A 15,844-nucleotide genomic window follows, 5' to 3' on the forward strand; every position below is an offset into this window, starting at 1 on the left:
ACAGCACGCTTGCAAGGATGGACTGATGTTGGTACCACAAACTTGAAGGGAGAGCGAAAGAGGAGGATCAGTATTAGGAGGAGGAAAGACAAGGAGCTCAGTTTTTGAGAGATTGAGTTTCAGAAAGCGGGAGGACATCCAGTCAGAGATGGAAGAAAGGCAAGCAGTGACACGTTGCAGGACGGCAGGGGAGAGGTCCGGGTAGGAGAGATATAGCTGGGTGTCATCAGCGTACAGGTGGTAGTGGAATCCAAAAGAGGTACCGTATATACTCGAGTATAAGCCGAGTTTTTCAGCACATTTTTTGTGCTGAAAAACCCCAACTCGGCTTATACTCGAGTCAGAGTCTGTATTATGGCAATTTGCATTGCCATAATACAGACAGGGGGAAGAGGGGGGCTGTCAGGGCTGTAACTTACCTTCACAGTAGCTCCTGTCAGCTCCCTTCTCCTCCGCGCCGTCCGTTCAGCACCTCGGTCAGCTCCCAGTGTAAGTCTCGCGAGAGCCGTGGCTCTCGCGAGACTTACAGTGTGAGCTGACAGAAGAGCTGAATGGACGGCGCGGAGGAGAAGGGAGCTGACAGGAGCTGCTGTGAAGGTAAGTTACAGCTCTGACAGCCCCCCTCTTCCCCCCACTGAACTACCAATGACACTGGACCACCAGGGAAGGAGAGCCCCCCTCCCTGCCATGTATCAAGCAGGGAGGGGGGACGAAAAAAAATATAATAATAATAAAATAAAAAATTATATTTTAAAAATAATATTTTAAATATATTTTAAAAATAATAATAATAAATTATAATAAATAATAATAAAATAAATAAAAATAATAAAAAAATTAATATAACAAAAAAAATATTGCCATTATAATAATTAAAAACAAATAATAAAAATGCCCACCCCCCACCAAGGCTCTGCAACACACTGCACACACACACACACTGCACTCATACACACACACTGCACTCATACACACACACTGCACTCATACACACTGCACTCATACACACTGCACTCACACACACTCACTGCATTCATACACACACTGCACTCACACACACACACTGCACTCACACACACACACTGCACTCACACACACTGCACTCATACACACTGCACTCATACACACATACTGCACTCATACACACACTGCACTCATACACACTGCACGCACTCACACACACTGCACTCATACACACACACTGCACTCATACACACACACTGCACTCATACACACACACTGCACTCATACACACTGCACTCACACACACGCACACTGCATTCATTATATACACACACTGTAAATAAATATTCAATTAATATAATTTTTTTAGGATCTAATTTTATTTAGAAATTTACCAGTAGCTGCTGCATTTCCCACCCTAGTCTTATACTCAAGTCAATACGTTTTCCCAGTTTTTGGGGGTAAAATTAGGGGCCTCGGCTTATATTCGGGTCGGCGTATACTCGAGTATATACGGTAATAAGTTTGCCAAGAGAGGCAGTATAAAGAGAAAATAGAAGGGGACCAAGGACGGAGCCTTGGGGGACTCCAACCGAGACAGGGCAAGGGGATGAGGTATCATTAGAAAAGGAGACACTGAATGAGCGTTGGGAGAGATAAGAGGAAAACCACGAGAGGACAGAGTCACAGAGACTAAGCGATTGAAGAGTTTGAAGAAGGAGAGCATGATCAACGGTGTCAAGAAGAATTAGTATGGAGTAGTGGCCTTTGGATTTAGCTGCGATTAGGTCGTTAGTGACTTTGATAAGGGCAGTCTCTGTAGAGTGGAGAGGGCAGAAGCCAGATTGAAGGGGGTCAAGGAGAGAGTTGGAATTGAGGAAATGAGACACATGGGTAAAGACAAGTCTTTCCAGAAGCTTTGAGAAAAAAGGGAGCAGGGATATGGGACGGTAGTTAGAGAGGGTGGATGGGTTGAGGGATGGTTTTTTTAGTATAGGTACTACAGTGGCATGTTTAAGGTCAGCAGGGACGATGCCAGAAGAGAGCGAGCAGTTGAAGATGCGTGTTAGAGAAGGCACGAGACAAGTGGAAAGAGATCTGATAAGGTGAGATGGGACAGGATCGAGCGGGCAAGTGGTGAGGCGAGAGGAGCAAAGAAGAGCAGCCACCTCTTGGTCAGTAGCTGGGGAGAATGTCTGAAGGGTAGGAAAGGCATGATCTATGTGTGATTGAGAAATAGAAAGGCATGAATACTGCTAGCGGCAGTATGATTTTATTAGCCCCAGATGAAGGCACAAATTTAAGCGCAGAAACACGAGCCACATTTTCAATTATTTCATTTACACAATGGGCATATGTTTACGTTTTTGTTTCTTTTGGTGATGGATCACTGACTTACAGAAGCTGTCAATTAGGTCTTAGATTCCACAGAGCTATTACAGTTGAATCTTGATCCTTGCTGACCCTGGACCTTTTCAGCTGCAGAGATACATTTTCATATGGGATTTCTTTAATTTAGGGCATTACATCCATTGCTGTTGGAGTCTCTTCAGGAAAGCTTACAGCCTCCCAGAGTAACCTAAACCTCACATACCTATTCCTTGCTTTCTCCTAAAGGGCAGCACTCTACTCTCTCCTCTAGCTATGCCTTACTCCCACCTTATTTGATTTCTATCCCTTGTCCTATTATGTTTTATACGCCACCTCCTATAGATTGTAAGCTTGTTTGAGCAGGCTACTCATCAACTTACTGTTCCTGTAACATTTTGTACTTGCCTCATTTATTGTTAAATTTTCCCCTTTTATAATATTGTAAGGCACTGCAGACTATGTTGGCGCTATATAAATGCCAAAAATAACTATAATATGCTAAAAAGAACACTGCCTACAGCTATTATTATTGGTTATTATTTATATAGCACCAGCTTATTCCACAGCGCTTTACAATAAGAGGGGTATTTACCAAATGAGACAATAGCAAAATGTAACAGGAACAATAGGTAGTTAAGGACCCTGCTCAAACGAGCTTACAATTAGTTAAGCATGGTGGTGGCTTGGTGATGCTCTGGAGCTGGTTTCCATCCTCTAGCAGTGAAAACCTACAGGATGTGAAAGGCAAGTGGTATTCATTGAAAAACATCATGCCGTCTGCGAGGAAGCTGAAGCTTGGGCATCACTGGACAATCACAATGACCCAAAGCAAAGCTCGAATTCCACCAAAGCTTAGTTGCAGATGAAGTCCTGGAAAATTCTCTGGTAGGAATTCAAGAAGGCGGTTTCAGTGTGCAGACCCATGAATCTTACTGAATTGGTGGCCATTGCTCAAGAGCAATGGGCTAAGATTCCTCAGGAACGCTGTCAGAAACCTGCGTCTGGCAATGCATCTCATTTGCAGCAGGTCAACAGTAAAATGGTGATGCTAAGTACTAAAGATGCTTGCCATGAATGGGTTGAATAATTCTGAGACTGGAGAAGTCAATATAAGTTGCATTTTCAGATGAATTTGGGGAAACCACTTGAAACATTTGTTGCGTTGAGCTATTTTCTATTGCTTTTGTTTGATTTGTTCATTGCAAACAGCTGAAAGTCTGTAAATTTTGACAATAAACTTGATTTACATTTGTAGATACATCCAAAAAAAGTGAATCAAAGCTCAGTGTGAGGGGGGATGGGGGGGCGGTGGAGCCTGAGTGGTAAGCTGAATGGCAGCATGTTTCAAGAGCTCCTGGGCTCCACACAACAAAACTCTTCATAACTTACGCCAGTCATCCGCTCACACCGCAAAATAGTGCACACCACACAACAGTCATCACGACGAATCGATCGACCCCAAAATCGATGACAATCTGGTTAGCGCAGCCACCCAGACCAGCCTACAAGCACTTTTGGTGCCAGAGAGACGGCCGCTCTCCGGGCGCCAATTACAGCTACCAAAGCGGACTCCTGCACCTCCCCCTCCTTTGGACATCCCGGTCCCAGGAGGGCACCCACCACTACCTTGTGTACCCAGCATTGGAAAATGCCACGCAAGCAAAATGGCGATGACTGTGGTTGCTCCCTCAGCCAAGGCCTACATCGATGAGTTCCTAACCCGACTGGACTCCCACTTTGCCAACTTCTGGGCAAATCTGGAAGCAAGGCTCAAGCAAACAGGCGAACCTACCACAGCCAAGCCTCAGACCCAGCAGCCCAGCATGCACCAGACCGCCTCCCAGGCGAAGTCCCTGTGAGCCCCGCCAAGTCAGCAACACACCCGCTCACCGCGGCGGATGGGGGCAGAGAGGGGGTACACAACGAAAAGCAAACAAACATCTGAACAGCCTTGCCCGGACGCTCTTGGGCTACAAACCTGCTCACAAGGTACTGATGCAACGTTACAACCCCCACGCGGTGTCCACGAGACCTGCTAAACACAAGGCGTAAGCCGAGAAAGTACCAGAGAGTGGGTTGCTCGAGGCGCAAGAGACATGGAACCAAGATGGACGTCCAGCACATCAGCCGCCCAAAGCCCTGCAAAGCCGTCGCAAGAGCCTAGGGAGACTTCGACTCCTTATCAAGAGGAATACTACAGACACAGATTGGCCCGGAGGGCAGAGATGCTGGCACACCACCAAGAGCACACTTACCCCACACGAGGTATCCTTGATAGACCCAGAGGTGGTAATAGAGTCCCTCAGACTCTCCTACAGGCAGCGGTGCCGGAGTCTTACTGAGCCGGGACTGTGGTTTCGGCTGACGCTTCAGCCATAGACTCTGAGCCTACTTATTGTTCTGATGAACATAAGGCTAGATTTCAGGGAGTGTAATGTGCATGCTTAGCATAGTCTATTTTTATTATGTCAGCAAATGTTATGACCCTATTTTCCTTTCTATGCATTAAGTTACTCCTGCGGGACAAGGTCCTCAATCCCACCACTACCTATTAGATCTTAACTTGCTCTACACAGCAGGCAGCAGCTACCACTCAATTTAATCACCCTGTGGCATTGCTGCTTGAAGTCTGGAGGACCCTTAGTGGTAACACCTATAATGTGAGTCTTAGCTATAATAATTAAGGCATTAACCATCAGCTCACTCCCCACTATGCCTTTAATACTGCCAAACAAGCCTGTTCCCTGTAGGTTCAGAACCGTAACTCAATTTTCAGATCGGTACAGACCCAGCGAATAACGCAACCTTGATATACTAGGCACCGCATAGGCAATACGTATTTCAGCTCAACATGTGACCCCATAAAGCCTCGATATCACCAGCTTGTTTATACTAACCGAATCACGCGCCTGTGTTATCTTTTAGCTGATCGTTTAGATGATCCCACTCTTTCTAATTCTACATTAATATATAAAATGTGCAATGTTATATTATGCCACGCGAATGTCTTCACTATGTGGACCAAGACACTAGCAAATGCTGTTGTGGCATTGCTTGTTTCCATGTATTTTTCATGCACGCAAAAATAACGAATAGAAAAAAAAAAAAGCTCTGTGTGAATAAAATTAAAACCTTGCGTCTGATTCCATTTGCTATTAGTTTTTGCCCTATTGTACAAACTGCTCGTTATATTTATCTCCTTTTAAACACAGTATAATTGTATTATATTTCATTTAATTTTATTGTATTTTCGTTTACAGTAATAGCTATCCTGATTTTTTTTATTGTATGTGTAAAATTTAAAATATGTGAAAAAAACACATTAAATATCGATTTACAGGCAATGTTATCACATTCTGCTATTATGAAGTTGCCATTGAGTCTTGTAAAATGTTATAGATTATTACTATTCTGTTTAAAGGGTCTAAGGAGGAGGACAATCTGCCTCTGATCACTTTACCATATTTCTTCATATTTCAGAGTCAGCTTTCACATGTAAAACCCTTTTATTGAATCCCCGAAAGCGTTTGTCTGTACCAACACAACCTGCAATAAACAGGATCTCATGATGTGCATTACAAAGCCTCAAAAGCAGACTACTTCAGAAAATGACATTACAAATTGCAACTATTTTCCTTCCTTTCAAATTCAGGGATAGCATTTATTTAACTTGCATTAGTCAGACATACCCAAATGCATTTAAAGTATTTGCTAATAAGTAAAAATGCATTTCAGTGTTCGGATGAAAGAAGCCGTTTAAAGACCCTAAAGAGACACTTGGGAAACCATAACAACTTAATCGGAATGAAGTTGTTTTGATGCACAGTTATTTTAGAAGCTTGTCTAGCCATTGCATAGAGGAATTTAACATGTTCAAAGCATTGCATGTATATTAGGCTGTCCTTCAAAACTAATTGTCTATCGTAGACAATATTTATTGCCCAGGCTGGACAAATCGTGGTTGCCATGGCATCCATAATTTGCAAGGACAAATTATTACAGCCATGTGAGTACTTTACTGTTCAAAAAGCCCTTCAATTGTTTGAATATGCATTTTACTCAAAGCAAGCTTTTTCCCTCATGTTAAATATGTGTTCCTGAATATTCTTAAAGGGTAAGAGAACACACTTTCCTTAAATGAAGGGGGTTCAATTTCATCTATATATAGAGCTATAACAGTAAAATAGTAAAGTTGATTAAAAAATGGTGAGCATGGTGCTACAATCACCTTATGTATCACTTCAATCACACAAAAACCAAGTGTATTTCTATAATATAAAATGGTGAGAGCACACACAAAATAAAATATTACCACACTCACACTTAGGACAATATTGGTAAAATCTAAAAAATAAAATAGAAAATACACATAGGTTAATATAGATAAAACCAGTTGTGTGTATTTAAATAAATGGATCCACTCACGAGGTTCTGAGCCACTCCACAAGCTGGCTCAGACTAAGGGCTTCAATATACAGAAGGGATAGATAGCCACTGGATGTGTGTCTTGATACTAGGTTCCTGTTTGTTGTCACTTGGGTGCAACACCCACAACTTTATTGAAACAAACAGAGAGATAAAACCTTATAGTAAGAAAAAGGAGAAAAAGAGAAATGTATAAAAATATGAACATTCATAAAATATTTGTAAAAAATACAATTACATTTAATTGTATTTTTTACAAATAGTTTGTAAATGATCATATTTTTTTTAATTTTCTTTTTTCTCCTTTTAGCCAAAAAATCTGTCTATTTTTTTTTTAAAGATAAGTTATTTGTGCTTTTTTTTTTTTTTAAATAAGTATATTTCTTTCCCGCCTTTTATGTGTTATTTTCCCAATTAAGCATATGTTTTGCCTTTTTTCGGACTCCACCAATATGGTGGACATTAGAGTTGCAAATAGATTGTATGTAACGAACTTAGCACACAAGAGTTGGTGAATTGGAGCTCCAACTCGAGTGTAGGCACTCTAATTAGTACGTGATCGCACGTCCCATGTCAGACGCAAGGATGCGCACGAATGTATGCGTCTGGTCGCGAGAGAATGACGAACCTGGAAGTAATAATTGAGACCTCCGAAAAACTCGCCAAAATAGATATAAAGGGGAAAACAATGTGGATAATCGTAGCTGAACCACTTTTGAGAAAAGCGAGCAAGCCGAAACGCGTTAAGTGGAAGTGAGTTGGACTTTCTTTTTCTATAAGGTTTTATCTCTCTGTTTGTTTCAATAAAGTTGTGGGTGATATTTCACACCTATATCCGGCATCCTCAATTTTTTTGTGGTGTTGCACCCAAGTGACAACAAAAGGGAACCTAGTATCAGGACACACATCCAGTGGCTACCTATCCCTTCTGTATATTTAAGCCCTTAGTCTGAGCCAGCTTATTTATTTAAATACATACAACTGGTTTTATCTATATTAATCTATGTGTATGTTCTATTTTATTTTTTAGATTTTACCAATATTGTCCTAAGTGTGTGGTAATATTTTATTTTGTGTGTGCTCTCACCATTTTATACCATTTTGTATATATATAAAGCTAGCAGATGGCTAGTAAATGGACAGATGTTGATACATTTAGACCTTTAAAATGGCTCCTCCCACCAAACTGCCAATCATTCACTGCACTATTCAATGCCTGATAAGAGAACATTCATCTGGGTGACAATTACAATTATGTGTATAGCGCCAACATATTCTGCAGCGCTGTACAATGGGAAACATATATGACATATGGGAACAATGGGTTAAGAGGGTAATAGCTGGCCACCAGCTACTTGTAATTGTTTTAACATTATGAAAGCAAATTCATTAAGTTGAAAGTGAAACTATTAAACACAGATCAGGACACAATGCATACATGCAAAAAAAAAAAAAAACCACAAAAAACAACAACAATAACAGTAATTTAAATATTAATGAACATCTAAATTACAATATAAATAGAATGGCAGTCCTTTAAAAACAAATAATCCAATTCCATTATCTTCCTCCTCGTATTTCGCTTTTCCACTTACATGGAGTATCCAGGGGTATATGCAGAACATTTTCCAGCGGGCGGGGAAGCGGCCGAGCAAAGCCATAATAGGCACTGTTACACCTAGGCCCCATGTAAAAGAAATGACAATTCCAAGAAGGGAGCACTTACAATGTTTTTCCCTATGCGGTAGTTGACCATGGCTGTGTCCCCAATAATAATGAATGATAATAAACTAATAGAAAAAAAAATTCAACAAAAAGTGGTGCAGCTCTCATGGGGTACAATTATTTGGTTTAACCCCTTTAGGAAAGTCTGTGTTGGCATAATAAGATGGTCTCTAGGGATCATTTTCCAAAATGGAATGACTCAGTAAATTAATGGGAGCTAAAACAAGCAGGACATTACATGCTGGCATAGGGACTTTAAGGACAAGATAAGGGCTTAAAGGGACACTCTAATTGAAAGAATAACATTTTTTGTTTGTTTTATAAAACACTAGCATTCATTAATCAGTTTAGATGTATGACTCCCTTTTTATTAATTAAAAAAAAATGCTTAACATTGCACTTATCATAGCCTTTTTACAATCTATCCTCACCAAAGTCATCAAGAAGGACGACTATTGTCCAACGATAGCAGAGAGTTCTCTTACCACTCTCCTCGATAACCTAAGCTTTCTTCCTGTGCGATGAGTGAGAATGGAACCAGGAGTACGAGGGGAGAAGAGAAGCAGAGAATTTCACGTTTGAAATCAAACTGGAAAAAGCGAATGTGGAAGCATTCTCTGTCAGCTGTGCTTTTAGTTCGGCTAGTCTGCCCTTAAATTTGAAATTAACTCTAAATTCTCACATTAGTAAACAGCTCAGCAAATCCAGGCAATGCATGCTGCAACCTTTATAGTAGCATTGCATGACTGAGGATTAAGGTGTTAAAGTCTGTCTGCCAATCACAGTTATTGTAAACGACAAAGAGGCTTGGACGTAAGTATGGCCACTGCCCGGTAAACCCCAAATATATAAGAAAAAAGTGTAATCCTTCCCTCATTGTACTATACAATGACGAAGGGGCATTTGTGAGAGACTGAGAGAATATAGTAAATACTGACCAAATCAAAACAAGCAAACCTGTTATAAGATAGTTAGCTGTAATATTTGTGTATAAATCACAATAGGCAAAACTGTGAAAAAAAATTAGTTATATATATGTACGGCCTATGCTGGCAAAGCATCATGGTAGATATAGTCCACAATGTCTGGAGAGCTAAATGTTGCATACTCCTGTCCGTGTGTGATGAATAAAGGTGAAGAGTTTAATGTGAAGTTGATGTTCTTCCAAATGTCTGTGCCCTTTTTTATTTCTGGTCAACACCCCTTCTACACATATACATCTCACCCCCCACACCTCCCAAGTGTTCCTATTTAAGAGGGACAGTCCTTATTGTTGGACCCAAGTCCCTCTGTCTCTCTTTTCTATCCTAATGTCCCTCTTTTGTAGCTCCATTTTGTCCACATTCCAATAAATGTGTTTAGAAATCAGTCTGTGTAAATAAGATACATTGCGCTTGTTCTACATTATATCTTAGTTTCACAAATTGATATTAGTAAATCACCTAAAATTTATCAGAACAGGCCATCCCCTGGCAACCCCCCACTTACAACCCTAAAATTAGTGTCCCTCTATGCACACACCTCCCAACACACTAATGTTTCATGCCAATACATCCTTGTATTAAGATATTTTGTGGCTTTCGACACTATATACAGCACTCTATTTACACCCACAGACACTAAACCTCTAAGAAACACAACCCTGCATTTATAAACACCAACACACTACCTAAGGCCTTGACTAATTTACCTAGAACTTATGTGCCAGAACAAAAAAAGGTTTATTAGCGAAACAGACTGTTATTAAGGCATCCTAGCTCATACACCTAATCAAACACACTCACAATAATACCATATCAGACACTGTCATACACACACATCGACACATTCATAACTAGCTAGCAAATCTAATGAAGAAGCAATGAATTGTGTGGGGTAAGATCCTTGTTTCAATGGATTAAAAAATTATAAAAGAAACAGTCAGCATGATAGGTATAATGCCAGCAAATTTCATGCTTATACATATATTCTTAGATAAGGGCACACACTCACTCATATGCATACGACGCGACTTAGCATTCACACACAGAACCTGCACACAGATACATTCCTATACTAATAGAAATACAAACAAAATCACCCGTGAAACAAAGTGATTGAAAAAACTTAACTTCTGGGTACACAGCTCCCAAGGTTATTTCCCAGTAGATAACCGTTTAGTAGAATAGTGTAAATGATAGGATATTTTAGGGATTCTGCTGATGTACCTAGAATAGAGGATAAAACATAGTGCAAATATTGTTTGATACTCAAAGGTAGTGTACTGGTATATATGCACTCACAAATTCCAAATGGATTAGCGTTTTAAAGGTGCCGCCCCACGATGTAGATGGGGGGTATCAATCAGTATTCCTCCTCGAGTGGTAGCCAGTGGGGTGTCAGGGTCAGCTAGATGGTTCAAAACAGACTCCGACCAGAAGAATCCTTCCAAGGCAATTTATTCACTCATAAAATCAGGAGGTGTACAAAATAAGTAAAAACAAATATAGAGATAAAACAGGTCACCGGACCGGTGACCTGTTTTATCTCTATATTTGTTTTTACTTATTTTGTACACCTCCTGATTTTATGAGTGAATAAATTGCCTTGGAAGGATTCTTCTGGTCGGAGTCTGTTTTGAACCATCTAGCTGACCCTGACACCCCACTGGCTACCACTCGAGGAGGAATACTGATTGATACCCCCCATCTACATCGTGGGGCGGCACCTTTAAAACGCTAATCCATTTGGAATTTGTGAGTGCATATATACCAGTACACTACCTTTGAGTATCAAACAATATTTGCACTATGTTTTATCCTCTATTCTAGGTACATCAGCAGAATCCCTAAAATATCCTATCATTTACAACATTCCTATACTAACCCGAAAACATTACACATAAATACATCCCTGAATTCATGCCCACCCCGACCCTTCACACAACACACTTGCTTCCATTAATACATGTATTCTAATCAAATACACTTGTACACTTACACACCATTTAATTCAAACACCAACACCCTGTACACAAATACACCTATGCATTCACCTATACTGATTCTCCCATGCATTCACACACACTCGCTCTCCATGAAAATGTACATATTTATACAGTTTACCCAGTGTAAGATGTCCTACTTGCTTTCACACATTACTAAAAATCATAAAACACAGCTTCACCCACACCAAATACTGCTAGGTGACATTTCTTTAGTGCCAGGCTAGGGAATATAGCATTGGATAATAATATATACTTAATTAATGGAAATTAAATAAAACCTTTTTGGTTCATTGTATACCATTTTTTTTTTTCAAATAAATTATACCTTTAGAGATATCCACTCCCAGTCATCTCCTATAGTCTGTGAATGTTTTACAATTTCCATACATAGTGTTCTGAATTTTTCCTCTCCAAGGAAGAAGTCGTGCTTGGTATCTGTAGTAGCACTACCTGCACATACATAAAAGGAAGGCATTAAAAACATTCTGTCATACACATATATATATTATTTCATCTTCTTTAAAAAAAAAAAAAAACTCTATATTTTCATAAATTGTGATGTCATCTATAATTTCTCAGAACAGCTTTGATCTGGACAGACCCCCATTTACACCCCTAAAATTAAAGTGTTGTTCTTTTTCCATTTTCAATGTTGGGAGGTATGTATTGAGCCTGATGTGCCATGTGGGTGATAATATCAGCATCCATCAAGCAGAAATGAAGGCAGAACACTTCTTGTGTAAGCAACATCAATGAAAAGGGATAGATAGATAGATCTATCTATACATCAGGGAGGTAGCTAGTGTCCCCCAGGCCCATCTCAATTTCACCGCTCTACACAACTCTTGGCCCACTCACAGTTACTTACAGGCACACACACAGATACCTGTCTGAGTCTGGAACACTGGCTTTTATTACCGCAGGGCAGGGAGGAGGGAGAGCCCAGTAGAGCCTGTCGGCATTGGAGGAGGGACTGCCCACCGCAGCCTCCAGTCTACAGCTCCGCTGGGTCCAGAGCTGCAGACTGTGAAGTAGCTGTCAGTGAGCTACGGCCAACCAGAACTTTGCCGCGGCACAGCAACACTCTAAAACTTCCAGCCGGAGCTCGTGAGACCTCTACCACGTGGTCTGCAACTCTGCACCAGGAGGAGCTGCAGACTGGAGAGTTAGTCCACCGGACCACCAGAAAGGGAGACCACTGGACCTCCAAGAAATGGATTCCGGCATCCAAAAAAAAAAAAAAAGTATTTTGTGGGGAGGCTGGTCACACAGTCACCTCACACACACACTGTCACACTTTCCCACACACTGTCACTCTCATACATACTGTAGCTCTCTCAAACACTGTCACTCTCTCACACATGCTGTCACTCACTCTCACAGACACTGTCACTCTCTTATACACTGTCACTCACTCTCACAGACACTGTCACTCTCTTATACACTGTCACTCTCTCACACACGCTGTCACTCACTCTCACAGACACTGTCACTCTCTTATACACTGTCACTCTCTCTCACACATTGTCACTCTTTCTCACACACTGTCACTACTCCTCACACACTGTCACTACTCCTCACACACCGTCTTCCTCACCCACACACTGTCAGCCTCACACACACACTGTCACCACCCCTCACACACAGTCAACCCAATAATTAAAGAAAGGGGTAAAAAGTGAGGGATATAAGAATGAAAGGAAGGGATAAAAAGTGAGGGATATAAGAATGAAAGGAAGGGGTAAAAAGTGAGTGATATAAGAATGAAAGGAAGGGGTAAAAAGTGAGGGATATAAGAATGAAAGGAAGGGGTAAAAAGTGAGGGATATAAGAATGAAAGGAAGGGGTAAAAAGTGAGTGATATAGGAATGAAAGGAAGGGGTAAAAAGTGAGTGATATAAGAATGAAAGGAAGGGGCAAAAAGTGAGGGGTAATAAAATGAAAGGAGAAATAAACAGTAAGCAGTAAAATAATGAAATTGAAAAAAACATAGTAAGGAGCAAAACCATGAATGGAAATGATACCCGGCATGGATAAAAATAATGAAAAGGGGGATTTACTGTAAGGGTAAAAGAATGAAAGGAAAGCATGTATAGTAAGGAGTAAAGCAATGAATTAAGAGGACAAACACTAATGCACTAAAAACATATTTGCGGCCCAAAGATGTTTAGCCTATTTTAATTTTGGTCCCTACCTATTGCCAAGTTGTGCAGGTCTGGCTTATAGTATCAGAGTGTTGCCGTGGCAACCCACGGTAAAGCGCTGAAATGCCGGAGCTCATGTTACCCATTTACCAGATGCTCTCTGGTAAATCCTACGGTGGGAGCAACAGGCTGGTAAGGGAGATCTCTGATCTTGTCACTGGCACATAAAGACACCCCTCTTCATGGGCTGGCAGGGTGCCTTTTAAGGTATGGGGGGTAAAAAGATCTGGGGCTATAGGGACCCAAATACCGAGCTTCAGTCCCTACCCAACTGTATGAAGGGATATAAAAATGTAATTAATAGCTTTGTCTAAGATGAACATGTCTCTGAATTTATAAGCTGGCTGAGGATCATAGGAACTTTGACATCCAGAGTGCTATAGGTTAAAAGTCATCACTGTCCTGTGGGGTTGTCATATCCACCATGTTTGCTGCATCCATCTTGCTTATAAATACTTTTGGGCACCACACTGAACATGTTGCGGAGTTTTTCTGTAGTAGCATTCATATGCTGCAAGATTCCTCTTATATTCCTAAACTGACTTCTTACCGACATCATTTGAAATTTACATACCACAAGGGCTGATCAAGAACCAAATGTCAGGCGGGCACATTATATATTTGTCCCTCTGCTCATTCTCCCTTTCCACCATATTTGTGTCCCTCAACCATGCCCTTTCCGCACTGGTGACCCTTTGCCCATGCCCTCCTTTTTCACCACTTGTGCCCCTCTGTCTATTCCTCCTTTCGCCCACTTGTGTCTTGCTGTTGATGCCCTGCTCTCCCACAATTTTGTCACAGCCCGGCACCTAACTGAAGACTGCTCTCTTGACTTGGACTTTAATCCTGGTTTGCTGCTCGGCCAAGTTAGGTTAACAAAATAAAATGGTTGTTTGATGTCTTTGGGGGGAGCATTTGCCCTGGTGATTCCCAGCTCAATTTGTGCCCGATGAATCGTATATATCCTGGAAAAACATGATCTCCTGTCAAACATTTGGACAGGTAAACACATCAGCTTTATCCACAAGTGAGGTCGTGGGTAATTCAAATAGAATGTTATATTTTAAGACGAAATGGGCAAATTGGAAAAATTCTCCAAGCCAGCCATACATTCTGTTTGACAAATTTGGCCTAGACTTTAATAATCATTTTGAATTCCTAGCAAGTCACATTTTAGTAAATTATTATTATTTTATTATTTATATAGCACCAGCCAATTCCGCAGCGCTGTACAATGGGATAACACTTCCCAGACTGCCAATATGATAAATATACAATTACAAGATGTACGTGTGCACTCTCCATTACAAATACATAGCATTTTCAGCTTTATATTTGTAACGTTTTTTTTTTTGTTTTTTTAACCGAGGACATGTTTTCAGCTACATTCCTGCTAAACGTAAATGTGCAAAACTCACACATCTTCCTGATCTATCCTCTGTCTCTGCAAACTATGCTTCAGCTCCCAGAATTCCCTGCTTCAAACTACCGTAATTCCTGACATAATGCAGCATTCTCACTACCAAACTGTGTAGAGTATAAGGTAACATTTGTTTACAATGTTGCAACTTTTTGTAAGTGGCGTGATACATTGGCCTGTCTACCTGCCATGTTACATAATATAAGTGACTGCGGGTGTCGATCCAGCAAAATCAGCTCAATAACTGTGTGAGAACAAGCGCAAAAAGGGCAGAGCTTGGGAAGTGAATGGGTTAATACAGTCAGACTCTCCCAAGCAACAGAAATGTCAGCATGTAACCTGTGAGGTCATTGTTTGGGTTTATCTTACATTGACACACATATTTTGCAGAATTTGCTCCTAAAATATGTTGGGTTAATATCGCAAGCAATGATCTGCCTTTCTAATATTTATGCCCCAGAAGTCTCCAACGCACCTATGAAACACACACAGCAAATTAAAATCCAAATAGAAACATTTATTTAGGAAATAAAATATTCAAACTGTGGCTATAAATAAGCTGGAATTTTTTTTGCAGTCCAAATTTTGTAATTCAGTTTTACATTCCGCTACAATGCAGAGTTTAGTGAATAAGTCCCACAAATGTATTCGCTAAATTCAAAACTGAAGTCAGAATTGCAACATTTTATTTTATTTTATTTGAAAAATACCTGATTTGGATACAACAGTTATATTCACAGCTTGGCCTTT

General features: G+C 40.5%; 1 protein-coding gene across 2 annotated transcripts in view; it reads right to left on the reverse strand.

The window, feature by feature from the left end:
* ATG10 (autophagy related 10) overlaps positions 1-15,153 on the reverse strand; it is a 110,335-nt gene extending 95,182 nt beyond the window's left edge. For both annotated transcript variants that reach the window (XM_063456763.1, XM_063456762.1), the window contains exons 1-2: positions 15,093-15,153; positions 11,796-11,920 (exon numbers count right to left, since the gene is read on the reverse strand). In XM_063456763.1, the coding sequence (XP_063312833.1) occupies positions 11,796-11,920; positions 15,093-15,096 (129 nt within the window). In that variant the 5' untranslated portion in view covers positions 15,097-15,153. The remainder of the gene's footprint in view (positions 1-11,795; positions 11,921-15,092) is intronic.
* Positions 15,154-15,844: the final 691 nt, after the last annotated feature.

This window comes from Pelobates fuscus, chromosome 5 (assembly GCF_036172605.1).
Source record: "Pelobates fuscus isolate aPelFus1 chromosome 5, aPelFus1.pri, whole genome shotgun sequence".
Taxonomy (NCBI): domain Eukaryota; kingdom Metazoa; phylum Chordata; class Amphibia; order Anura; family Pelobatidae; genus Pelobates; species Pelobates fuscus.